Source organism: Paroedura picta, chromosome 5 (genome assembly GCF_049243985.1).
Source record: "Paroedura picta isolate Pp20150507F chromosome 5, Ppicta_v3.0, whole genome shotgun sequence".
Lineage (NCBI taxonomy): Eukaryota > Metazoa > Chordata > Lepidosauria > Squamata > Gekkonidae > Paroedura > Paroedura picta.
Genome location: NC_135373.1, coordinates 130639796 through 130666866, shown reverse-complemented (window position 1 = coordinate 130666866; position 27071 = coordinate 130639796). Strand labels below are relative to the sequence as shown.

General features: G+C 46.8%; 1 protein-coding gene across 6 annotated transcripts in view; it reads left to right on the top strand.

Annotated features, from left to right (window-relative positions):
• The window catches only part of EPS8 (EGFR pathway substrate 8, signaling adaptor), a 172542-nt gene that overhangs the window by 89651 nt on the left and 55820 nt on the right, over window positions 1–27071 (top strand). For 5 of the 6 annotated variants that reach the window (XM_077340713.1, XM_077340715.1, XM_077340710.1 and 2 more), the window contains exons 2-4: window positions 12257–12335; window positions 18188–18261; window positions 24009–24062. In XM_077340713.1, the coding sequence (XP_077196828.1) occupies window positions 12274–12335; window positions 18188–18261; window positions 24009–24062 (190 nt within the window). In that variant the 5' untranslated portion in view covers window positions 12257–12273. The remainder of the gene's footprint in view (window positions 1–12256; window positions 12336–18187; window positions 18262–24008; window positions 24063–27071) is intronic. The other variant, XM_077340714.1, reaches the window with a different exon arrangement.

The following is a 27071-nucleotide window of genomic DNA, read 5'->3' as shown; positions in this document are numbered from 1 at the left end:
GGTTGGACTAGATGACCCAGGAGGTCCCTTCCATCTCTATGATTCTATGATTCTAACATGATTGGGGGGTACGTGCTGGCAGGAGCTCATGGGAATTGTAGTCCCTTGGCATCTGGAGCACCACAGTTTGGCCGCCCCTGTTCTAAACAAACCAATAAGTCAAAACGTTGCTATAAATCTTTTAAAAAAATACACCATCCCATCAGAGCAGACTTGCCAGATAAAGACAATTTCCATTTGATCCCTTCAGTTTCCATATTAGCAAGGCAAAGGCTGCAGAGAGTTTCAAAATGGAAGCATGAGGATGATGGCCTTCTACCACCACCAGTATCTGTTTTGCTTCCTTTTTCTGAACACATGGATGGTATTTTGAGAGTATGTCTAATGTGAAATGTGCTGTTGAGTCACAGCCAACTTATGGTGACCCAGTTGGGCTTTCAGTGGAAGAGGTGTCCAGAGGTGGGTTGGCCATTGCCTGCCTCTGCGTAGCAACCTTGGTTTTCCTCTTGGCAGCAGAGGATAGGAAACCCAGTCATGGGTTTAAACTGCATGCAGAATGGCACCGATTAGATGTCAGGGGGGGGAAATTCACAGGCAGAGTAGTTCAGCAGTGGAATCGGCTACCTAAGAAGATGGTGAACTCCCCCTCACTGGCGGTCTTTGAGCAGAGGCTGGATAGCTACTTCTCATGGATGTTTTAGGCTGATCCTGCAATGAGCAGGAGGTTAGACTGGATGGCCTGGATGGCCCCTTCCAGCCGTGTGATTCTATGGTTCCTTGGTGGTCTCCTATCCAAGTCATACAAGGGCCAATTCTCCTTAGCATCCAAGATCCGACGAGATCAGTAATAATCCCTTTGCTCCATTAATGTGTTTAGTCTTGCTTTACAACTGTTTAAGCCTTTTGGAAAGGAATTCTGTGGGCTAGCTGAGCATAGTGCAAAACTTCAGCCATTTCACATAGGCAGAAAACAGGTATATACAATTGCCAATCGATGCTCGTGGCCCACATTCCCCGCTGTTAAACACAGCTGAAGTTTTTGCTTTGAGGGTTGTATTTACTAATTTTGCAATTGCGTGTTTACGACTAATTAAAAAGTCCAGATGGTGTTCGTTCTTTGGGCTAAAAGAGGTTCTAGAAATATATAATTTCTGTACTGCTAGTTTTCAACTTTATAAAGCATAACCTTGGCATGGGGTGGCAGAATGTGTGCGGCATGGAGCCTTAATGTTCAGCACACTGATGCGTAACTTGTCAACACGTTGCTTTGAGGAGTAATTTTTAGATAGCCTGGAGAAGAGAGATGAATCCTAATGAATGGTACTTTTAGCATATCACACTAAAAACCTATACTGAGGCAGCTTCCAAAGGACTTTTCTATATAAAGCCATGCTTGGTGTAGTAGTTAGGAGTGCGGACAAGCTGGGTTTGATTCTGTGCTCTCCTACATGCAGCCAGCTGGGTGACCTTGGACTTGCCACAGCACTGATAAAGCTGTTCTGACCGAGCAGCAATATCAGGGCTCTCTCAGCCTCACCCACCTCACAGGGTGTCTGTTGTGGGGAGAGGAATGGGAAGGCGATATGATAACTATCTTCAAATATTTGAAGAGTTGTCATATAGTTCTCTGTTGCCCCAGAGGATCAGACCAGAATCAATGGGTTGAAATTAATTCCAAAGAATTTTTGCTTAAACATCCGGAAGAAGTTCCTGACAGTTAGAGCGGTTACTCAGTGGAATAGGCTTCCTCAGGAGGATATGAGTTATTCTTCTTTGGGCATGGAATTGGGCTCACTGTGGGTAGACACTTACTTGTGAGTTCTCGTATTGTGCAGGGGATTGGACTAGATGACCCTGTAGGTCCCTACCAACTCTATGATTCTGTGACTAGACTGACCTTAAAGGTAAAGGTAAAGGTATCCCCTGTGCAAGCACCGAGTCATGTCTGACCCTTGGGGTGACGCCCTCTAGCGTTTTCATGGCAGACTCAATACGGGGTGGTTTGCCAGTGCCTTCCCCAGTCATTACCAAGCTGGGTACTCATTTTACTGACCTCGGAAGGATGGAAGGCTGAGTCAACCTTGAGTCGGCTGCTGGGATCGAACTCCCAACCTCATGGGCAGACAGCTCCAGACAGCATATCGCTGCCTTACCACTCTGCGCCACAAGAGGCTCATAGACTGACCTTAGTGGACTGCTAATCTAATTCCCCAGGACCTCACAACTCTGTGATTCCATGACTAGGCTGACTTTAGTAGACGGCTGATCTGATTCCGTGCAAGGCAGCTTCATTTGCGGTCATGCTGGGAGACCCGGTGGCCGATTCCCAGTGGCAGGTTATTAGAACACGGGCCTGTCCTCTGGAAGGACTTGACCACCACACCGCCACCTGTCCGGCTAAGCTGAACGAAAATTCCATCTGCGAGAAGTTGTCGGTTTTGTCTTTTTAAAAAAAAACACACCCGAATCATTGTTCGGCATGAAATGGAGCTGATAAAAAACGATTTCCCACATCTTTGCAGGCATTTTAGGCCTATTGAGAAGTTCTTGCTAGATGGGTTTCCCCCCCTTCCCCCATCCGGTATTGGCACAAAGCCATCCTGCTATTTCTTTGGCAGCGGCAGCCGAATTGCGTTATCAGGGACACAGCTGTTGTGTCTTAGAGCTATTAGAGTACTAGGAATGTTGAATGGAAACCTTTTCGGTGGGAATATTATTTACGCGGCGCGCGGGGGATGTTAAGTTACGTTCTCAAGTTAATGCGGTTGCCGGGGTTGTGTTTGCCCCTTCTTTTTCATTCAGGCAAGGTCTCCCCGGATCCCGTTTAGCTCAGATGGAAAACGTATCGTTCAGGTGGAGGAGACATTTAAATTCCAGTGGCTGATATCATTTACGCTGCTCTCGTGTCACGGATGTTGTGGTGCGGGACTACTCCACAGTGTGGTTGTGTGTAGGCGTGCGTATTTTTGAAGGGGTGCTTTTACTGGACATTAAATCCATTAAATGCAGGAATATATCAGATTGAGATTGCATTCGGTTGGTTTAAATTTTAAATAAAGCGGCACGCTGAGTACCTTTTCCATTAAGTAAGATGCAATCGAACGCAGGCATATTTCTTGTCCCGCGTAGAGCAGTACTCATTCTTCTGATCACCGGGAGACACTTTTGCAATTGCTCTCAACCAAAAAGGTTCCATTTATTTCCATCTGAGGCATAAGCACCCTGCACCCTGGGGAAGCTTGCAACTTTTCTGTTCCTTTGATGGCTGCTGGTTCAAAGCGACAACCGGTTGCCAATCACAGTCCTGACTGCGCAAGGGCCTTCTTGAAATGTAGGGTGGCTGCCACATTGGCGAACAGTGCTCAGAAGAGCCACTCCTAACGTGTCATAGAGCCACACGTGGCTGCAGAGCCTCTGAATGAAGATCACTGGTCTAGGTCATATTCGTGTGGCTTCTCGCCAGGACCTCACAACAATGTGCATGGCTCTGCATTCCTCGTTTGACGCATGCAACAGCTTTGAGGAAAAGGGACTGGCCCAGAATCATGCCATAGTTTTCAAACTGGGTCCTCTAGATCGGTGCTCCACAACCACCGGGTTGCGGCCCGGTACCGGGCTGTGGAGGCCTCAGTACCAGGCCATGGCGGGGGGAGGGAGGCGCCGGTGCCGGTGTGACAGTAGACACGCCTCCTTACCCCCTCCCTGTGGTGCGTGGTCGCTGCGCCTGCGTGTTTGTGCACCTCCCCCCCACAGCACACTCCTGGCGCAGCAAGAGCTGTGCCATGGGGGGGGGCGCGCTTGCTGGTTTGCCGGTGCCCACGCCTCCCTCTCCCCCCAGTCCCCAGGCCTCCCCCCCGGTCCCCGGGCCTCCCTCTTGGCGCCCCCCCGTCCCCAGCCTGAAAAAGGTTGGGGTCCACTGCTCTAGATCCTCATCAGACACTGTAGCCAGGACACCATGCTGGAAAATGTAAACGGAACGATGATGTATGTTGCCCTCTGTCTCGTAAGGCCACAATAAATCCCGTGTTTGGACAAGAGATCATTTAATTCGGGATATTAGGGAGTGGCAAACTAGATGAAGGAACGGGCCCGTGATAAACCCAATAATCCCCATCTCAGGATTTGAAATGAGAGAACAACATAAGCTGCTTTGGGGGCTCCATTGGGAAAGGCAGGGTATGATAGAAATAAACCTAAATTTATTTTGTTTATTTATTTATTTATTTTTGGGTTGGATTTATTTCCCGCTGCTCCCAGCCAAGGCTGACTCATGGCGGATTGTAATCAATGTCAAAAACGCAACATATTAATCAGTTTAAGAGCCATAAAGCCATAAAACCCCTTAAATGGGGTCATGAACCTTTCCAAGTTAAATGTTGGGTTTATTGTCTGCAGTGAGTATTTGGGTTGTGAGTTATTACTCCATTTGACTGATAATGTCTCCGCATAAAGCTTAGTGGATTACAGGAGTAACTGGGCAGGCGTAAGGCTACTAGATTCTGTTAAAGGAACAGGGATTGAAAAAGCAGCTCTAAAGGATGGTTGTTTCTCTCTGATGACTGGTAGCTCTTGTTAAGTTTGAAGTTCAGTTTCTCAAAGAGGTATTTATATGGATATTTTGATAACTTGCAAATGTATTTAAACTCCAGATCGCGGGAGGTGATGGTACCGCTTTACTCTGCTATGGTTCGGCCTCACTTGGAGCACTGTGTTCAGTTTTGGGCACCCCAGTTGAAGAGGGATGTAGACAAAGTGGAACGTTTGGAGACCAAGACGTATGAGGAAAGGTTGGGACAGTTAGAGCGGTTTTTCAGTGGAACAGGCTTCCTCGGGAGGTGGTGGGTTCTCCATCTTTGGAAATTTTAAAACAGAGGCTAGATAGCCATCTGACGGAGAGGCTGATTCTGTGAAAGTTCAAGGGGGTGGCAGGTGACAGTGGATGAGCGAGAGGGCTGTGAGTGTCCTGCACAATGCAGGGGGTTGGACTAGATGACCCAGGAGGTCCCTTCCAACGCTGTTATTCTGTGATTCTATGATAAGATAAAAAGATGATGAGCATTCAACTCATAGGTTCTGTACTTGGATAATAGCCCTAATAATTACAAATGATCCTTTTTCGTTGTTCTTTTCTTTTTTTTAATGCCGTCTTGTTCTCATGATGCAAACAATGTTGTGCTAAGTTTGGAAAGCAGCTTTAAAAAAACCCAGCTTTTTCCAGATGGTGTAGATTTTGCCTGGCCAGTTAAACTTAGTGTGGGTGTTCCTAGGAAGTTTTGAATTTAAACAACAAACAGAACTCCAAGGACGACTTACCCTCAGGAGAACACAAAATACTGGAAAGTGTAGCTATTAAGCAGAGAAGAACTGCCTTTGACCACGGCCTGCTGGATCACACCGTCCCCTCCAAATTAAAAATATAGGTCATGCTACCCGTGTCCGGAGAATTCAGGTACGCGCTTGGATGTTTCAGCTGTGCTGATCTGCAGTAAAATACCTAGATTGGAATTCAGTAACTCCTTAGAGACCAAGTGGATATCCAGGGTTTAAGCCAGGGATTCTCAACCGGGGGTCCGTGGACCGCTGGGAGTCTATGGGAGCTGGGGGTGGGTCTGTAGCCTTTCTACTCCTCCCTTAATGGACGTGGCCACAAGCTAAGGAACTGACTGCCTCCACCCAGAGAGATTGGTGGGTAGGTCGTGTGTATAAAAATCAAAGGTGGGGGGGGGAGTCCGGGCTGTGTGTGGGGGAGGGCATGGGCTGGAGTCTGGTCTGCCTTCTCAGGTCCTGCCCTTCTGTCCAGCCTACATGAGGCAGAGATGCCGTAGGAGTAGTAGAAGAAGAAGAGTTGGTTCTTATATGCCGCTTTTCTCTACCTGAAGGAGTCTCCAAGTGGCTTCAAATTGCCTTCCCTTTCCTCTCCCCACAACAGACACCCTGTGAGGTGGGTGAGGCTGAGAGAGCCCTGATCTTACTGCTCGGTCAGAACAGCTTTATCAATGTCATGGCGAGCCCAAGGTCACCCAGCTGGCTGCATGTGGGGGAGGAGCCGGGAATCAAGAAGAAGAAGAGTTGGTTCTTATATGCCGCTTTTCCCTACCCGAAGGAGGCTCAAAGCGGCTTACATTCACCTCCCCTTTCCTCTCCCCACAACAGACACCCTGTGAGGTGGGTGAGGCTGAGAGAGCCCTGATAATACTGAAGAAGGAGAGTTGGTTCTTAGATGCCGCTTTTCCCTACCCGAAGGAGACGAGCCCAAGGTCACCCAGCTGGTTGCATGTGGGGGAGCACGGAATCAAACCCAGCTTGCCAGATTAGAAGTCCACACTCCTAACCACTACACCAAACTGGCTCTCCAAAGCAACTGTGGTGATTGGGAAGCCATGCTGGCTGGGGCCAGATAGAAAGCCCCTAAAGGCAAGATTGGACTCCATGGACTACCTGCTGTCCATTTTTGTTTTTAAAGTATTTAAGTCTGCCTTTGTGGGGTTTGTCTCATTTGTACTCCAGAGATGGCTGGTTGCCATACCAACAGAATATATGGGGGGGGGGGGAAATCAATAGAGTTGCTGCAGACCTGATTGTTGGAAATATGAATCTCTTGTAAACAAAACCATATGGGCTGTTATTTTTTTTAATGGCTCCTGAATCCACAGAAGTATCTTTTGCTTTGTGGAAGATGAAATTGGAACTTATTCACACAGGCCTAAGTCATAAGGTCCCTTCTACCTGCTCCGTATTTTTCACTCTCGTCCAATGAAAGGGTAACTTTCCTTGAAGGTTTAATTTGTTGACACCTGTTCATGAGATCCATTTTGCCTGAGACAGTTTGGTGCTCTCCTTGAGTATCACTTTGAGCTTGCTTCTTCAGCCCCGTGTTCCTGGCAGCTTGTCAGTAACAGAGTTTATGCTTTGAAGGCCGGGTAGTAAAACTAATGAGTTATACGTAGAAGGGTTGTTAGCTTTGAGTTGGAAAATACCTGGAGACTTTGAGGGTGGAGCCAGGAATGGGTGGGCTTTGGAGTGGGGTGGGACCGTGATGGTGTATAACAGGGGTAGTCAAACTGCGGCCCTCCAGATGTCCGTGGACTACAATTCCCATGAGCCCCTGCCAGCAAATGCTGGCAGGGGCTCATGGGAATTGTAGTCCACGGACATCTGGAAGGCCGCAGTTTGACTACCCCTGGTGTATAATGTCCACTCTCTAAAGCAGCCATCTTCACCAGGGGAACCGATCTCTGTAGTCTTGAGATGAGCTATAATTCCAGGAGATTTCCAGATCCCACCTAGCTATTTAGGTATTCAAACTCACACAGGGAGGGTGGGAGTTGTAGGGGCAGGGTCAATCTGCACCCTGATTGGCCCTGGAGAGGCCAGACGGTTCGTCCCCCAAGGCTGTTTCACAATTATTGAGGCACCAAATGAATAAGATATGGCTATGTCAACACACACACATCTCCCAAAATGGCCAATGATGGACTAGGAGGGGGTGGGAAAGGGAGGGGCACGGGGTGGGCATGTACCCAGCAATGCTTCACAACCATATTCTACCTGATTGCCTCACTTTTGGGGTTTCTTGAAGCCTGAAGAAAGTTTCAGAGGTTTCTCAACAGTAAAAAAGTTGAGAAAGGCTGGTCTATATTACGTTAGTTTGGCTAGATATGTAAAAACCCTTTTGATTAACCAGTGGATCATCTGTTACAGCCTGGTTTTCAGCCCCCGAGAACTGCTTCGCACGTTAGGATAGCAAATTCTAGTTGTCTGTCCTGTGTATGCTTAACAGGGAGCAGCATTTAAACTCATCTCTATGTGTGCTTCTTATTTGTTCTGTTGACCCCATTCTTTGCGGGAGTACAAGCCCATTAGGTTCTGTGCATGTATGAATTACCCAGAATGGCTCATTGATGAAGTTAACAAAGTAGAAGGCAAAGGGAGTCAAGGAAGCCCAAAGAGATGCTCATTCACCATGTGAAATACTAGATCAATTAAGGAATAGTAGGGTGTTGTCATGGGTTAGCCGGAGACAAGAGTGAAGTTTCGTTCCATGCCGTGAATTATGTTCCTCTTAATTTTGTTGACCAGCTAATAAATGCTGCCTTATTTTGGCTGCTTGAATGGGGTATCGCACCCCAGTGGTTCTGCCAGGCTCTTTACAAATTCTTACAAGGATCTTAACTGTCGCATTAATGCATGCTTTATTTTAAGCTCTGATATAATATATATCTTGTAGGGGTGTTTTTTAACCAAAATTCCTAGGGAACAGGGATAAAAGCATTTATTACAGGACCTTGCAGTCGTAACAGTGCAGTCCTATGCTGAGTTACTCTAAAGACCGTCGGCATGCTTAAATTGGAGTACCTCTGTGTAGGTTTGTGCCATAAATCATGTAGCAACTTGCTGTACTCAGCTTTGCAGACAATTCCACGTGAACAGCACTGGGGGAATGTTCTCTCGATAAAACCATTTAATCAGATAATAGCTATGGTTCTTTCAGTACACTATAGGAAATAAATTCTGGTTTATCCGGTAATCTTTCAAATGCAATTATGAATAAAATTGTCAAGCGCATTTTGAGTGATCTCCTCTCCGGCGGCCATAATAAAAGGTTACTCAGTCCGAAATTGAAAAATTATATCTCCCGGCAATACTTAGAACAAAACTCCTCCAAAAGCTCTTAAATCCCAGTGTGCGGCTTTTGATGTGAGCAGCAGAAGTATGTGGTCCATCAATAATGTCACGTGGCTTTAAAAAAATCCTCCGGATCCACCGGAGAGATTTCCGTTCATTGCGAGAGTTGCATTTGTTGGAACCATCCAAGGAGCTTGGTGTGGCATACTACATAGATAGCATTATCTGCTTTTGGTTCTTTCACCTGCCCTGGCAGTAGGCTGAGTGATGGAATCAAGGTCACCTGCTAATTTTTGTAGGTCCACTGGAGATTTTGGCCTCCTGGACTGAAGTTTAGCACTCTAACCCAACATTTCTCGACTTTTTCACCATTGAGAAACCCCTGAAACATTCTTCAGGCCTTGAGCAACCCAAGAGGTGGTGTGATTGTGCAGAATATGGCTGGGAAGCATAGCCGTGGACACGCCCACCCACGGCCACCTCCCTTTTCCCCTCCCTCCAGGCCCCTCATTGGCCATTGGAGAGGAGGGAACAGGTCAACATCACCATATATGGGCATATCACCTCATAAATGTTTAACAAATTTCCTGACAGCCCTGGAAGGGTTTCTCCAGTTGGGTGGGAGTTAATTAATTTTTTAAATATATTTTTATTTTTTATTTTTTTTAAATTATCTGGTTAGATTAACATATATGGCCCCCCCTCCCAAAATGGCCAACGAGGAACCTAGAGGGGGTGGGAAAGGAAGGGGCCAAACAAACCCTTGCTAGCCTGATGATGTCTGGTTGGACTGTCTGGGTGATTCAAATGAATACCCATGTTGGTCTGAAGTAGCACAATAAAAATCAGAGTCCAGTAGTACCTTTAAAATCAACAAAGATTTATTCAAGGCGTGAGCTTTTGAGTGCAAGTTTGAGGAAGAGTGCTTGCACTTGAAAGTTCGCGCCTTGAATAAATCTTTGTTGGTCTTAAAGGTGCTACTGGACTCTGATTTATTGTCTGGGTGATGTCACTTTTAGTGACATGTGACTTCTGGGGGCGTGACAGGAATGTATGGCTTGCTGACATCACTTCCGAGATTTCTCAAAGCCTGAAGAATGTTTCAGGGGTTTTCGCAGTGGTAAAAAGGCTGCCTGACATTGTTCTGGCTTTCACCCAGTCAGCCATCTTGTCTTTTCTGAAACAGCCCCTCCCAGGTTTTTGCTCCATTTCCACTTTCCCGTTTCCCCTGGTTACTCATGAATATTGAAGATCTGAAGTATTTTAAAGCACTCATTGGTTTTTATTGTTATGGAGTAGAGAAATGGGAAGAGCTGAGTTAGCAAACCAAGAGGCAGATAGCATGAAATGTGTTAATTTAGGCATCTAAAGAGAGCCTCTTGACTTGAGTCGGCTCTGAAAGAGTCTAATTAACAGGATGCGGTTCAGCCCATCAAGTAAAGAAACAAAAGATCTTCTAGAAGGGTGCTAATTAAAGTATAGTGGGAAGAACAGTTTAAACTAAAATATGTTGACCAGTTATAAAATGTGGTTATAGCCAGACTGGCATAGTAAATATCCATGAAAGTCATGTTGCTTTAAAAGAAAAACAATTGTATTGGGGAGAAAATTGTTGTGAACGTCTAGGGATGCCAGTCCACAGGGGGGACCTGGGGATCCCCTGGAACTATAGCTCATCTCCAGACTACAGAGATCAGTTCCCCTGGAGAAAAGGGCTGCTCTGGAAGGTGGACCTCTTAAGAGAGCCTTATACTCCACTGAGGTTCCTCCCTATCCCAAATCCTGCTCACTCCCAGCTCTACCGCAAAGTCTCCAGGTATTTCCTGACCCAGAGCTGGCAACCTGAGGGGAGTCCATAAGTCCACGTGACGGTAAAACACAGTTGCTTTATGGGTTCCCCAATGTGGCTCTTGGCTGGAAGTCTTGAAAAACTGGACTAAGGAACAAAATTGGAAAGCATGTATTTAATTAACAGTACCAAACCTGATGGCATTCGTTTAGGGTGGCTACAAGCCCACACACTCCGTTTTGGGGAAGAAACAGAGCTTGATGTAGGGTTGAGAATTCCCTGGGGATGTAGGGATGGAGCCTGGGGAGAGTGGGATTTCAGAGGGGAGGGACTTGAGCCACGATATGATAACCTGTGATGACATGGCTGCCTCTGAAGCGGCCATCTTCTCCAGCCATCTTTGATCTGAAGATCAGCAGCAATACCTGGAAATCCCTGGGCCTTATTTGATGTTTGGGGAAGCCAAAGTGAATGAAAAAGACCCACCAGCTCCGAAGATCATCAGAGACTTTAAAAAGCGGATGGGAATTGCTATAAAAATGCTATAAAAATGTCCATATTTACACTTGTTTTCAGGGTGACCATTTTCCTCAGTAGCTCTACTGCTTATATCCAGTAAATTGCACAAGTTCTTATTATATGCTTGCTTCTTTTAAATATCTGTGCATGGTTTTTCAGTATCAATCAGACCATAGATTCTAATGTTCCATGGCCCTTGGAAAGACGCACCCTATTGCCACAGGGGTAATCTGGAAATCCGGACTTCATTCTGGCTGTGGCTGTCACTGTTTAACGATAAAGAACAGTTTAAAGATTTTTATAGGCATTCGCGTCAGCTTTTTCCATCTCTGGTCTTATTGGATGGTGGGCAACCGTACATGGATGACATCTTCATATTGGTGGCAATTTAGTCTGTTGTGTAAACCTCCAAGATAAATTAACTCGAGGGAGAGAAAGGATCATTTTCACATGGAAAAAGGCCCAGATACAGATATAATGGGACTCAGCCCGGTATACTTAAAGGGCTGTCTATCTCCCTACATCCCCCACAGGGCTCTTCCCTCTGTGGTACAAATAGATTGGTGATCCCTGGTCCACAGGAAGTATGCCTGGCCTCATCCAGGGCCAGGGCCTTCTCAGTCCTGGCACCCACCTGGTGGGATGAGCTCCCGGAAGAGCTGAGGGCCCTGCCAGAGCTCTCTGGTTTCCACAGGGCCTGCAAGAAGGAGCTCTTTCACCTTGGCTTTTGGATGAGGTTAGGCTGACAGAAGATCTTGCCCCTCCTCTGAAGTTCTCATTTGCAAATTCCACTTGGGGTCTTGGGATTTCGGATTGACTTGGTCGGCCAGGCAGACTGTGGAGGGAAGGGGTGTATGGCTTGCATTTTGTATGATTTTACTGTATGTTTAAGAGCCTCTTGTCCACTGGATATCTACTAATGGTAAGGCAGCCGCCTGAAAGCTTTGCCCATGAGGCTGGGAGTTCAATCCCAGCAGCCGGCTCAAGGTTGACTCAGCCTTCCATCCTTCCGAGGTCGGTAAAATGAGGACCCAGCTTGCTGGGGGGTAAACGGTAATGACTGGGGAAGGCACTGGCAAACCACCCCGTATTGAGTCTGCCATGAAAACGCTGGAGGGCGTCACCCCAAGGGTCAGACATGACCCGGTGCTTTCACAGGGGATACCTTTACCTTTACCTTTACTTTTACTGTATGTTTTATTTTTGTTAGCCGCTGCGAGACTAGCTGGGAAGCGGCCGCCTGCAAATGTAATTAATGAATAATGCATAAACGAATGATGCATATGTATTAGATTACTTCAATGGATTTTCTCTTTCCTACAGAGGGCAAGACAATCAGAATGAATGGACATATTTCAAACACACCCAGCAGTGCCTATGGGAGTTACTCTTCACAAATAAAGTAAGTATGGCACTTTCTCCTCTCTGCCCCCAGGCCAAAAAGCAAACAATAGCTCTCTGTTCTCTTTGTCAGTTTAAATGCTGGTCCCGGAAGCAACCATTGTCTCGAACACAAGATTCGGTGTTGTGGTTAGGAGTGCTGACTTCTAATCTGGTGAGCCCGGTTTGATTCCCTGTTCCTCCATGTGCAGCCAGCTGGGTGACCTTGGACTCACCACAGCACTGATAAAGCTGTTCTGACCAAGCAGGAATATCAGGGCTCTCTCAGCCTCACCCACCTCATAGGGTGTCTGTTGTGGGGAGAGGAAAGGGAAGGCCACTTTGAGACTCCTTCGGGTAGAGAAAAGCAGCATATAAGAACCAACTCTTCTTCTTCTTCTTCTTCTTCTTCTTCTTCTTCTTCTTCTTCTTCTTCTTCTTCTTCTTCTTCTTCTTCTTCTTCTTCTTCTTCTTCTTCTTCTGTTTTTTATCCTCATGTTTCGTTAACTCATTTACATGGTAAATAAATTTTCTTTATAAAAAGAAGATATTGGACTGATCTTCTCTTGTTCGAACTATGGAAACGTTCATAAAGCTAAATCTGAAATATATTTCATTTGAATAATTCATTCATTATCATTGATTCGCATAGTGCACTGAGGTCACCTTGGAGTGCCTTTTTGTGTTTAATCTCCTGGCCTGTGGCCATCACTATGTACTCCGGCAGCAATTTCACATTTTAATAATTCACACTCTGAACAAGTATTTCCTTTTGTCCGTCTTGAATCCGCTGCCCACCTCTTGTCTCTGCCAGGATTAATTTGCTGCCATGTGTTTACACTTGTAATTCCAGAGAATCAGTTGACTCTGTTGATCCAGAAATAATCAATGTCTGTCACGTCATAGACCTGACCAGAGCGGCAGATTGACCAATGAGGAAGTAGAGTGTTTCCATGACATCTCAGCTCTGTGTTTACAGCCAGGTCTTGGGCCTGTCTGATAAAAGTATTCAAGGACACCAAAGGTTGAGGTACCTGGAACTCTGCATGTTGAGGTTTTAAGCTTGTGATTGGCCAGCAGTATGAAGCCTCTGGATTGGCCAGGCATTTATTTATTTATATTTATTTATATTTATATAGCACCGCTCTAAAATGTCTCACGGCGGTTTACAAAATCAGTAAAAATACAGTAAAATCAGCTAAAATACCCCTTAACAAGATGGCAAACAATAAAATACCAAACCTCTCCCCCTGTTCAGCATATGGGTCAATATGTGAGTGTCTTGTATAGTGCAGGGGGTTGGACTAGATGACCCATGAGGTCCCTTCCAACTCTATTATTCTATGATTCTGTGAATAACTCTCGCAGGGGTCCAGGAACCTAGTTGACCTCAATTTAGAGATCCTCAGATGGTAACACTGGGTACCACCCTGGCCTCAACTATACGCCTGGCGGAAGAGCTCCATCTTGCAGGCCCTGCGGAAAGCTGACAATTCCGACAGGGCCCTTAGCTCTTCAGGGAGCTCGTTCCACCAGGTTGGGGCCAGGGCTGAAAAAGCTCTGGCCTGGTTTGAGGCCAGGCCTATATCCTAGGGGCCCGACAGCCAGTAAATTCATACCCACAGAGCGAAGAGCACTGCAGGGGGCATAAACAGATAAGCGGTCCTGCAGATAGATAGATATGGTATAAATATGAAGAGCCAGACCTTCTGCCCTTGCTTGATCATGGGTTACACTTCAGGCTCCTGTTTTTCTAGCTTCACTTTTAGGTCGATTGAAGAACACAGTCTGGGTCTGGATTGAGACCCAGCTAAAGCTCGGTGTAGTGGTTAAGAGCAGTGGCTTCTAATCTGGCAAAGCGGGTGAGATTCCCTGCTCCTCCACATGCAGCCAGCTGGGTGACATTGGGCCAGTCGCAGTCCTGTTGGAGCTGTTCTCTCAGAGCTCTCACAGCCTCACCTGAGGAGAGGAAGGGATGGCGATTGTAAGTCACTTCGAGGCTCCTTCTGGTAGAGAAAAGTGGGGCATAAAAACCAGCTCTTCTTCCCTTCAGATTTAGGGCCATCTTTCAGATTTAAGACATATCTGAACTCTGGGCCAGAAGTTAATAACTGTACTATCGGTTTATGAACAAATGAATGGGTAACAGCTGATAATGTGCTACCCTGTCAGTTGCCCAGGGCAACTTCAGTCACTGGATATCTACTAATGGGATATTTTTGTTCTTCATTTAATAGGGAACAGTTTATGACTTGCAGTAATCTGCATACATTTATATACAGTTTTGATGTTGTTTGTTCAAGCAAAGGGCTTGCATAATTAATTCGTTTCTGTGTGGCTTTTTTGTGGGTTTTTAAAAAGACAAGTTAAAAGCTTGCTTGGCTTTTAAGCTCGGGCAATCTGGGATCCTGTCTGGTTTTGAGAACATCAGTACATTTAGTGTAGCTTGTTTTTTTTTTTAAACATTTCTTTCCTGGTATTGATTATGTATTCTAATGAGTATGCAGCACAACAGACCTGCCTTCCGATTCTCCTTCTGAGTTGAGTGATGCAGCTACCATATTTTAATTGAACGGGGGGGGGTACCTGCAATACTTGCAGGGAGGAACCCTCCCACCCCCATCGCTGCTGCTCCAACATATCCCCCACTACTACCATCCTTGCTTCTACCATTTGACCCACTCTTTACCAGCTGGGGGGAATGGGTGGGAAGGACTCCTGCATCTCCCCACCGAACTCCCTGATTGCCAGGTGAGTGGGCAGTTGGGGTTACAGCAAGGTTGGTGATCCCTGGCCCGTGTGAGGGGTTCGCCTGGCCTCAACTAGAGCCAGGGCCTTCTCAGTCCTGGCCCCTACCTGGTGGAACGAGCTCCTGGAATAGCTATGGGCCTGGTTAGAGCTAATGCAGTTCTGCATGGCCTTTAAGACAGAACTCTTCTGCCAGCTGCGGCTTCCTCTCCCCCCGGACATCTCTGCTGCCGCTACTGACGCTCTCTTTATTGCTTGCTTGCTTGCTTGCTTGCTTGCTTGCTTGTTTATATATTGTCCTCCCTCTCGGCTGAGGGCGGTTTACATTGTAAGTAGAGAAATGGCAATACAATACAAATTCTAGGCATAATGCAAAAGCATTTGGTGAACCCATAACATATACATCACTTGCAACTTATAACTGTTTTGACATTAAAGGCATAACTTCACAGATTCTGCATCTGCGTCACGATTAAATTGCACCATAAAACGTATCGATAAATTACATCAGACTCCAATTAGTTTGAACAGGGTGGTGTCATGATCCTTGGAGGGGCAGATCTTCCCTGTGTTTCAGCAGTGAGGCCAGCACATCTTGGTGTTGTTTGGGTCTCAACTAGGCTTGTGCACCAGGGGCCCTATCTGGACCAATTTGGCTTAGGCATCATTGACTTTAATGGGAATTCCGGCATTCCTGCCTTTCCCAGGGCCTGGGGGATAGGCGTTCCACTTACAGTCTCCAAACCTTCAGGGTAGCTCCAGGAGGCTCTTCCCTGACCCCCCTCAGAATTTCACAACAATTGGACCACGGGGTCCATGTCCAGGGGTTCCAAAAGCAGGTGCCCCAATCTCTCCATTCTACCCAATGGAGAGTCCCACCTCCTTCGAGCGGGGATTGGCAAGCAGGTTTTGGCCATAGAATCATAGAATCATAGAGTTGGAAGGGGCCACACAGGCCATCTAGTCCAAGCCCCTGCTCAACGCAGGATCAGCCCTAAGCATCCTAAAGCATCCTGAAGTCAGATGACTTCAATGCTCTGTGGAGGACATAGTGGAAGAGGCAAGACTCCCAGCCACTGATGCTTGCCCACTGCAGCTTCCCCCTTCTGTTAGATCATTGCTACGTGTTCAGCGTGAATCCTGGGCTGCACAGCTGCCGCCAGCCTGAACCACCACAGCTCAGAGCTCCAGGTTGAACCGTCACTACTAAGCCTCCTGAAAGAAGTCAATTTTCTGTACTCGTGCAGAGAATGCAACTTTACTTTTCTGGGGATTTAACACCCCCACCCCCCACCCCCGATATATTATTTTTCAATTTCAGATTTCTCTGCAAACCTGGGGAGTGCCCCAAGCTTGCGGGAAAATCTCTTTAGCCTCCACACTGCCCTTACCTGTGGATTTAGTTATCTACATACGAGGGCCACAGGTGGGTTATAGAATATAAGATAACTCAAATGCCGCTGCTTGTATAAATGCCAAGTTATAATGTCGCAATTTCACCACCACGATGAAACCCTACGTATCAGTGACATTCTGAAATGGTAACGTGAGTATTATAAATATAACCATGTGCCAGTTATTTCACACCTAGAAATAAACTCAAATAACCCAGTTCTAAGACACCTTTTTTAAAATAAGTGTTCCGTGCAAGGCCTTCTCTTCAATGATCTACATCAAAACTATTTATAAATGCGTTTAATTGCCATAAACCAGAGATAGTCTCTCTCCTCTATAAACTGAAAGAAAAAATGTGTTCCCTTAGTAGCTTTTTCAGAGCTTTTTCCAACTGTATATAAAATTAAGATTTCCCAAGCTTCATAAATCCATGTAAATCATGTCACACTTTCTTAACGTTTGATTCCCCCCCCCCCCTTATGTTAGTATGGCAAGTCTCAAAATAAATCAAAAACCCAGTGGCACCGTAGGGACTGGCAACATTCATTTCAGCATGAGCTTTTGTGAGTCATAGTTTACTCCTTCAGACAGATTTTCGAAAGGAACATCATGCTGGGAGATCACACAAGCCAGCACACCTGTGCGAAAAGTGTCACCTGCATCTTCACCTAGTCTCAGAGGTAGAATTGGTACCACTAGTTAGCTCTGCAGGCCCAGAGGGGTTCTCATCAAAAAGACTGTGAAGGCATCCGGAGAATCCATTTCTTTTTCCAACCATTGAGGTCTTCCAAAGGTGAATTGCAAGGCAGCCTTCAGGTTTTCATGCTTGAAGGGGGAGAAACTATCCCACAGGCCCGTGTGCAGATCCTTGTTAAGCGCCCAAAATAGCTCTTTCGATTCTGGCCATCTATAGATACCTTTGTTGCTTTGGATGGCTTGTGAACATCACCCCTCAGCCAAGCTGGTAGGGAGTAGATACAGCAAGGACAAAAAGGACTTCCTTCACGCAGTACATGGCTAACTGCTGGAACTTCTGCATGGGATTTAGGAAGGGTGTTTAGTTTTAAAGGTAAAGGTATCCCCCTGTGCAAGCACCAGGTCATGTCTGACCCTTGGGGTGACGCCCTCCAGCGTTTTCATGGCAGACTCAATACGGGGTGGTTTGCCAGTGCCTTCCCCAGTCATTACCATTTACCCCCCCAGCAAGCTGGGTCCTCATTTCACCGACCTTGAGTCGGCTGCTGGGATCGAACTCCCAGCCTCATGGGCAGAGCTTCAGACTGCATGTCTGCTGCATTACCACTCTGCGCCACAAGAGGCTCTGTGTTTAGTTTTAGGTGGCTTTAAGAACAACCTAGTCTGTGAAGGCATTTATCTGTCATGTGTTGTGAGGTCCTCCTTGGACATTGGTGTGTGTGTGTGGGGGGGGGAGGGGGGTCAGAGTAGTAACGTTGCCAGCTCCATGTTGGGAAACTCTTGGAGGTTTGGGGGTGGAGCCTGGGGAGGGCAGGGCCCTCCGTGGGACTCAGTGCCATAGAGTCTGCCCTCCAAAGCAGCCATGTTCGCCAGGGGACCTGATCTCTGTAGCCTGGAGAGGAGCTGTAATTCTGGGGGGTTCCCAGCTTCCTGGAGGCTGACATTCCTAATCTAGCCTCATGTGTTTATGCCATAGATTACGTTGATAGATCTATTTGGCAGCGCCTACAAATCAACTTCTGCTTTGTCTTGCAGCGGATATGGGTCACCAACCTTCACACCAAGCGACAGAGACCAGAGTTCGAAGACAAGCGCAAAAGCTCTGTACGGTAAGACTTCCCTGATGTTGCGTAGCTGAAGGACTTATGTCATGTGTAGAAAGTCACTCAGCTGGCTTCTAATCTGGCAAGACAGGTGAGATTCCCCGCTCCTTCACATGCAGCCAGCTGGGTGACCTGGAGCCAGTCACAGTCCTGATAGAGCTGTTCTCACAGGGAAGTTTCTCTCAGAGCTCTCTCAGCCCCAGCTACCTCGCAGGGTATGTGGAGAGGAAGGGAAAGCAAGTGTAAGCTGCCTTGGCGTAGTGGTTACGAGCAGCGGCTTCTAATCTGGCGAGCCGGGTTTGATTCCTCGTTCCTCCACATGCGGCCTGCTGGGTGACCTTGGGCTCTTCACAGTCCTGATAGTGCAGTTTTCACAGAGTGGTAATGTCAAGGTTCTCTCAGCCCCACCTACCTCACATGGTGATTGTTGTGGGGAGAGGAAAGGGAAGGTGATTGTAAGCTGCTTTGGGAGCTTTCTGGTAGAGAAAAATGGGGTATAAAAAACAACTCTTCTTCTTCTTTATGGATCTTGTTGAGAACATTTCCAGCTGTTTCCCGCAGAGACCAGCCAGTGGAGTAGCAAGCCCATGAACAGGGCCAGAGAGGACAAAGTCTCCCCTCCCTCTTGCCCATTGGAAACTGGTATTTAGGGAAATGTTTGAGTCCAGTGGCCCCATGGAGAATTTCCATTTGGCTCTCATGGCCTATAGCAATTACTAGGCCCTGTCTTCCATGAATTTGTATAATCCCTTCTTTAAAAAAAAACAGCTAAAATTAGAGACAGTCCACACATCACGCAGCAGTGTATTCCGCAAGTTAATTCTGCATTTTCTGGCCAAATGCTTTCTGCTCTCTGCTCTGCATCTGCGGTTTATCAGCTGCATCGGATTCCTACCAGTTCTTGGCTTTCTTCTCTATTCTCTGTATGTCGGCCCTTGCCTTTAAAGTGGGATCTTCAAAAGTTAGATTTGTTCTTTAGCCGAGCATTGCTTTGGATGATCAAAGCAGACAATCGATATAGTGGAATGTCGGTCAGAGGTGGAGAAGACAAGAGTCCTGATTGGCTCTTAGGAGTCTTCCTTTGAGCACACTTCCTCCCTGCTTGCCTCTGGAACAGAAGAATGACTGCAAACAGTTAAGCAGTCCTTTAGGATTAAAAGCTCTCTCTCTCTCTCTCCTCCCTGTATAAAGTTATTCTACTTCCGCATAAAGCTATTTTATTCTTTAACCAGTGCTGTGCACCTCTTTGCATATTTAATCTCTGTGAACTAAACAGCTCAGGAAGTTCCTAATCTGACTATGCTAAATAAGCGTCTCCTCCGATGCCCTCTGCAGGACGCTCTTCATATTCTACTCAATCATGCACAACGCAGATTTCGCCTATTCCAACACATCCATCTCCTGATAATGGCTGAGTGCAAAATTCGCACTGGAACCAACCCGGTGTCACCTTTTCAAAAATCATTTTATCTCGTGCCCTTTAGAACCATTCAGAGACTGCCTCTGATAAAAATCTTCCCCCTCCTTGACAGATGGGGTACTCTAGCTTGTCAAAGAGTTTGCGGCTTTTGACGCAAACGCATACAAAAACCTGACAACGGCCCGCTCCGATTCTATGGAGACGGGTTTGCGTGCCGACAGAATAACAGTTTGACTTGTTACCTTTCGTGTTCCACCGTCAGCAAAAGCACAAAAGGGAGAACAAGAGGTGGCATGCAGCTGACATGTCAGGGACTGTGTGTTCGGCATCAAAGGGCCACGCTCAGCAGGTAGTCGCTAGCAGCTGGATTTATGTGTCGGCTGCTTTGGAATCGTCCTCGTGGGGGGGGCAAGGGTGGGTTCGGGCTGCACCACTTCAAGTTGCTGAGGGTGACATGCGAGCTGGGGCTCCTCTGTGCAAAAGGAAATAAAGCCCTGTCCTTTAGAAAACTGGCTAGATTCAGAGGAAAGCTTTCTAAGTCAGCCTTTTCTATAAGTTGGGTTGTATTTTTAAAGGAAAAATAGTGAAACATGCAAGTATCCCCCTGCAACTTGAAGTGGCACAGTCCAGTCATGGCTTTGCATCAGCCTTTCTAAACTTTTTGACCTTTGAGGAACCCCTGAAACTTTCTAAGGCTTCGAGAAACCTTAGAAGTGATGTGATCATGCAGGATATGGTCGGGAAGTGTCACTGTGGACACGCCCACCTTTGGCCCCTCCCCTTCCTGCCCCATCCAGGTCCATCACTGGCCATTTTGGGAGGGGAGGGCGGGTCGACATGACCACATATGGTCATATCACCCGATAAATGTTTAACCAATTTAAAATATATATTAAAAATAATTAACTCCCACCCATTTGGGAAACCCTTCCAGGGCTGTCAAGAAATTCTAGGTTTTCATGAAACCCCTGGTTGAGAAGGCCTGTTTTTCATCTTTAGTGGGGAATAGGCCTTGGAGTAGAGAGGGAACACGACATGGTAAGCCGAAATCCTGGTCCTCATTGCTGAAAAAGGACCGTGGACAAGACCCTTCTCCTCTGAATACCAGTAGTTGGGTTCTCCATCTTTGGAAATTTTTAAACAGAGGCTGGATAGCCATCTGACGGAAAGGCTGATTCTGTGAAGGCTCAAGGGGGTGGCAGGTGACAGTGGATGAGCGATAGGGCTGTGAGTGTCCTGCATAGTGCAGGGGGCTGGACTAGGTGACCCAGGAGGTCCCAGCTCTATGATTCTATGATTCAGTTTGGCCCAGAGGCTGCCTGTCTCCAGTTTCAGCACAGGAAACAAGCAGCACACACTCTCTTCCCCAGTCTTAACACGCAGCCCAAAAGAACGATCCGGGATCCTTATTTTTGCATTTATACATTTTACCCACATTAAGGAGCGTGGATGTTCCGACAGGGCCTGGTAAGGAAGGGCCATTAAAAGTTCACTGCAAGCCTAAGAAGCAGGCCATAAATCAAGGCATTGTTTGGTCTTGAGATCTGCAGTGATTGTTTAATTGGCTGGCAAATTGCAAATGAATTATTAGCGCTTGGGAAGCTATCCTGGCGACTCTTGCAGACTCTTAATTGGGTCCTTGAGGTTTAATCGCTGGGTTGCCGTTGATTGCAGCGTACTTTGGGGCGTGATTTTAGAGCGAAACCAAAGCTCGGTTTTACGCCCAGCGTGTGGAACCGTGGGGTTTTGCTGCAGTACGGTAAATTAGTTATCCACAGGCTGACCTAGCGACTGGTTGTCAGCGGGAAGAGACAGCTCGCGAGGACTGTGCTTGTGAATGCCAGTCCCAAGGGTAAGAGGCAGGGAATTAATTGCTAAAGGAGAGTGAATCGGGAGGAATGGGAACCCTGCTGAACACAGGTGCAAAGATCCGATGTGTTTTGGTGCGATACAGCATGCGGCAGATTCTGTTTGCTGCACGTAACCCTGTTTGTTTCACCAATACGTTTCCCTTAAAGACTGGGTGACATACCTGAATTTTAAGGCGCCCATCCGCAAATTCCTTGGGAGACTTGGGCCAGTCTGAGGTTTAAAGAAGAAACCCATGAAAATGGGCAGGTGGTCTGGAAGCGGACAGGCAGCCAAGCAGGGGAGAGAAATCCTTGTCAGAGGACTGCTTTATAGGGCCAGGCGAAATTATATCGGTCTCTTGTGACATCTGATTTTTAAGGAACTGGTAGCTGCACTACTATGCTCTGGCCACTGGCAGTGGTGGCGCTGCTGTGCAAGACCAACTGGGGCTACCATCACAGTTGTTCTTTGGGCCAAGGCAGTCGCTGATACAAGGGAAGATGAGACTTGTGCATCCCCATATACTCCTCCTCCTCCTCCTCCTCCTTCTTCTTCTTCTTCTTCTTCTTCTTCTTCTTCTTCTTCTTCTTCTTCTTCTTCTTCTTCTTCTTCTTCTTCTTCTTCTTCTTCCTCTTCCTCCTCTTCTTCCTCCTCTTCCTTCTCTTCTTCTCCTCCTCCTCTTCGTCTTTGTCGCCTTCTATTTATTTATTTGTTTGTTTGTTTGTTTATATTTTGAGGCCACCCCTCTCTTGGAAGAGTCTTGGGGCGGCTACCAACAGTTCAAAATTCCTATAAAGAAGAAAACCATGTACTTTTAAAACAATCAGTGAAAACAAACAAAGGAGAACATGCTCTGTCACCAAAACCCTGGGGACAGATGGATTAGAATTTCAACCCAGGCCGAGTTGGAGAAGAGAGGGGGTGAGTCATTATGGCTGCAGAATAGGCAAAGGATAAATGGCCTGGCGCCTCCATATCTGCGAGACCACCTCCTCCACTGTGGCCCATCAAGAAGTTTAAGATCTAGTGAGCAAAATATCCTCAGTGGCCCCAGCCCCAAAGAAGTTAATCTGGCTTCAACCAGGGCCAGGGCCTTTTCAGCCCTGGCCCCAGTTTGGTGGAATGCTCTAGATCAGCTGTCCCCAACCCCCGGTCCGGGGACCATTACTGGTCCGTAGATCAGTCGGTACCGGGCTGCTGCGGCTCCTCCTCGTCCTCCTACCCAGCTGCTGCCTCGGGGGCTGCCCTGCCACTCTACCACCGGCTCACCTTTGGTGCTCTCCGGCAGCTGCCGTGGCTGGGGCTCCCCCTCGGCATGACACAGCACAACTGCTGCTGGCAGCACCCCCCAGTGGGTGGTGGGAAGTCAGGGGCGCCGGCGGGAAAGCAAATGGAGCAGGGGCTCAGGCGGCGATGTCCCTTGGCAAAAGACTACTCCCCCCCCCTCCGGGCCCCAGTAAAATTGTCAAGCGTTGACCGGTCCCCAGTGATAAAAAGGTTGGGGACCACTGCTCTAGATCATGGCCCTCTAGACAATTCCACAGGGCCTGTAAGACAGGGCTGTTTTGCCAGACATATGGTTGAGGCCTAGAAACATCATCAAATGTCTGGCCTCCCTACCTGAGATGCCCAAAACTCCCGCCTGCTGCCTAATAAAGACACAGCTACCTGGCCACTCACAATTACCCTAATTCCATTCCCAATAATCACTGGTCAGTCTGTCCTAGAAGAAATTCACCTCCTGATCCCAAAGTGGTGATTGGCATTTCCCTGGGCATGCAAGAAAGGGCCACAAGAGCCAAGCTCTGACACAACCCTTCCCGCCCACCCATTCACAATCTGCCTAAGTTCATAGAATTAGTATTTCTATCAGATGGCTATCTAGCTTCTGCCTAAAAACTTTCTCCCGAGGAAGCCTGTTCCACTGAGGAACCACTTTAACTGCCAGGAACATTGTCCGGATACTTAGCTGAAAATTCCTTTAAATTAATTTCATTGGTTCTGGTACGATCCTCTGGGGCAACAGAAAACACCTCTGACTGTCTCTTCAGGTCCTGTTCTCGAAGTTCTTGTCACCCCAATGGAACTTGTGTTTTTACTTGTGATATTTAAAAATGCCCTTCTTAAGGACCATTCCGCACATTACGTCTTGGGGATGCAACTGAATTGTGGGCTCCTAAAATAAAATGCAGAACATGTGTATTTGCAAACCCATTCAGTGCAGGGAGCTGTAGTTCCTTGCCGAGGCAAACCTGTGTCCATCTGTCTGTGACTAGCCCTTGCAAATGGCCTTGGAGGTAATGCCTTCCATATGGAGAAATGTGTTCGTTCACTCTGCCTTCTTTACGGCATCATCCCAATTTTCATCGAAAGCCAGGCAGCTGGGGCTATTTCCCCGTGAGAATTGAAATAATTAATCAGTGTTGGATTGAACCAGACTTTGCTCTTTTTTTGTTGTTTTTTGATTCCCTTATTTTGTTAGGAACAGACGGATTTTATTTCTTCAGATCGTCATCGAAGCAAAAAAACACGAAAGGTACCAAAAGACAAAGGAATAGGCTGCCCGTGTGCATGTGTGTGTGTTCGTGTGTGTTCAAATTACATACAAAGCGGAAATGTTGTCAACCTTCTGAAATGGTCAAAGGATTCTTGCAGTGGGTCTTCCGCATAATGAACAAATTAGCATTAGGCTTACTCCAGGACAGCCTGTTGTCAGTTCCTTGGGGTGCCTTTATCTTGTGAAGTCTGCAGAGTTCCCGTATTTCTTCATCTTTCAATCAGATCGCAAACACAGCAGTCCTCTCCATGAATAATTTGTGCTTTCCCTTTCCCTTCTTTTCCTGAGCACCCTTCAACAACGAGTTAATAATGAATTTGGAGGGAGTCTGTTTTAATGCATAATAATGAAGACGTTTTTGTAAGAGGACCATTTCAGCTGGGGGAACCAGGGGCTATTATGGACGTACAGGTTTTCACCGAAGTTAGTACGCTGACCCTTTTAAATCGTCATTTTAAAAAATGGTTGCGTTTGTGCATGTGCTCTGATACTAAGTTGTTTTTTCCTGCATACGATTATGCATTTGCAAGGCAAATCCTTAAGTGAATGGGCACTTCCTCCATTGTGCTAGAACTTCATTGGCAGGCCATGGTCAGCTGCAATGTCACCTGACTGCCACTCTGGCACATGCTGTTGGCAGGGCCTCATGGGAATTGTAGTTCATGGACATGGAGACCTCAACAAGAAATTTATGTGGGGGCACACAGTCTTTTGAAAACACTACAACCTTTCCCCCTCAGAGGTATGCTGTTTCTTGTCGAGTGTGGATTGAAATGCCTCTGGTAATAAATAAATTGATTTCTGCTGTGTAATGTTGTCATAGTAGAGGTAGGAGGGTCTGTGTCAAACAAGGGGCACCTCAAGCTCACATTGGTATAAATTGGCACTGGGGAGGAGACCAAAAATATGCTAACGTTTATGTATGTGAAAACAGGTGTCCTCGGTACCGTTGTAAAAGAAAAGTAGTTGTAAAGCTAGTTTTAAATACTGCTTTTTCCATGGCGAAAATGGTGCCATCTGCAGAATTTCATCATGTCCCAGATTCCCCACATGGGGCAGAATTTTTTTTTAAGATTCTTTTGGGGCAGATGTTTTGTGAGGTTTCCTGTGCATAATGCTCCCAGGTCTCTCACTATCGTGGGAGAGTTCCCAACCTTCCGATCTTCTTCTGCTGCTGCTGCATTTAGCAGCAGAAAGGAAATGGGTTGTGCGGAAGTGACAGCACTGGAAGTGATATTACTGTGCTGCATGCCATTCCCTGTTCCCCAAAGTTCCCAGGAGTTGCTAGCCCTTGGCAGCTATACTTATGGCCTATACTTCCATGACAGTGATAAATAAGGTTGCTTAGGGGAAGTCTTGACAAATTCCTTTGGTTCCACAAGCCATCCAGAAATTTAGGAGCTGAATTCAATTTTCAGCCTTTGAAATTTTGTTTTTAATGCCCCGATTTTCTTATTATTCCTACCACAAAACCTAACTCCAACCTCCTCACAGTTTCTAGTCATTTTGCTAACGCTATGAGGAAAGCAGTTTTATATATGCAAACAAGCAAGGAACATGAGATATTTTCAAGGGAGGGAAATCTCTCCCTCATTTCTTTCCTTCCCCTCTTTCCAAACCTCAGTCAGCTCCTTCTTCTTCCCCAACCTCCTTGCTGTCTGGACACCCAATCAGCTGGGTGCCAGAAGCAACGGATTCCAAGGCTGCAGGCTTGGAGGCTCACCACCCCCATGGTTCCTGCTTAAAAGCCTCCTGCCATCTCACACTTGCTGATGGGGGTGGGATCGTGAAAGGCTTCTCCATCTTCCTCCATCATCAGTTAGGTGGTAGCATAAGAGGCTTTCAACAGGGAGTATGGAGATTGCACTTCCTGTGTCTCCCTCATGCCAAGGTAATCGGAGGTTCACAGATTTTAGTGTTGCCTTGCTACCACTCCATCCCTCTCTCCCAACCCCTGCTCCTGCCTCTTCAATTCTCCCCCCCCATCTCCCTGTCCTCATTTTCCTGCCATTTTGTCCCCTCATGTTTTGTACTTTTTTAATCTCATTACTAACACTGGCAGTGATGTCACATGAAGCCACCTTATGCTGAATCAGGCCAACGGTCCATCGGTCAGTATTGTCCACTCAGATTGTCTAAAACCAGAGAAGCGGGAAAATCCTATTCAGTCTTCTTGATGTTTACATGGCAGCTCTCGTTGCGCTGATGAACAGGGCAAGAAGCCAGCATACAATTCAGCCAACTGAAATCCCACATTTTGTCATAACACATGAGAGAGTAAATATTTTTTAATAAATCGTAGAATATTCTCAGTTAAACCATGAAAGCACAAGGCAAATGTCATGGCATAGCCGACGCTCGGCATGCTAATCGAGCCAGCAGTTTTGCTGAAACAGCATCCGTGTATCTCATTCTCCTGGGAGGTGACAGCTGGGCATGCCGAGTCCCAGATAGGAAGACGCCCAGCTGTTAGGAGCAGCCATGGAGGAATGGGAAGGCCGCTTTGAGCCTCCTTCGGGTAGGGAAAAGCGGCATATAAGAACCAATTCTTCTTCTTCTTCTTCTTCTTCTTCTTCTTCTTCTTCTTCTTCTTCTTCTTCTTCTTCTTCTTCTGTAATCTCAGGGCTCTCTCAGCTTCACCTCCCTCACAGGGTGTCTGCTGAGGGGAGAGGAAAGGGAAGGCAATTGTAAGCCGCTTTGAGCCTCCTTCAGGTAGAGAAAAGCGGCATATAAGAACCAATTCTTCTTCTTCTTCTTCTTCTTCTTCTTCTTCTTCTTCTTCTTCTTCTTCTTCTTCTTCTTCTTCTTCTTCTTCTTCTCTAGAAACCAGAAGTTCTGACATCACTTGTAACTTCTGGGCCTCCCCTGTGGTTCACAAATCCAGCAATTTGTTGTGATTAAGAAGACTGTCAAACTAGTTTCTGGAAGGCCCGGGTTCGAATTCCTGCTGATGCCATGGAAACTCACTGGGTGACCTTGGGCCAGTAC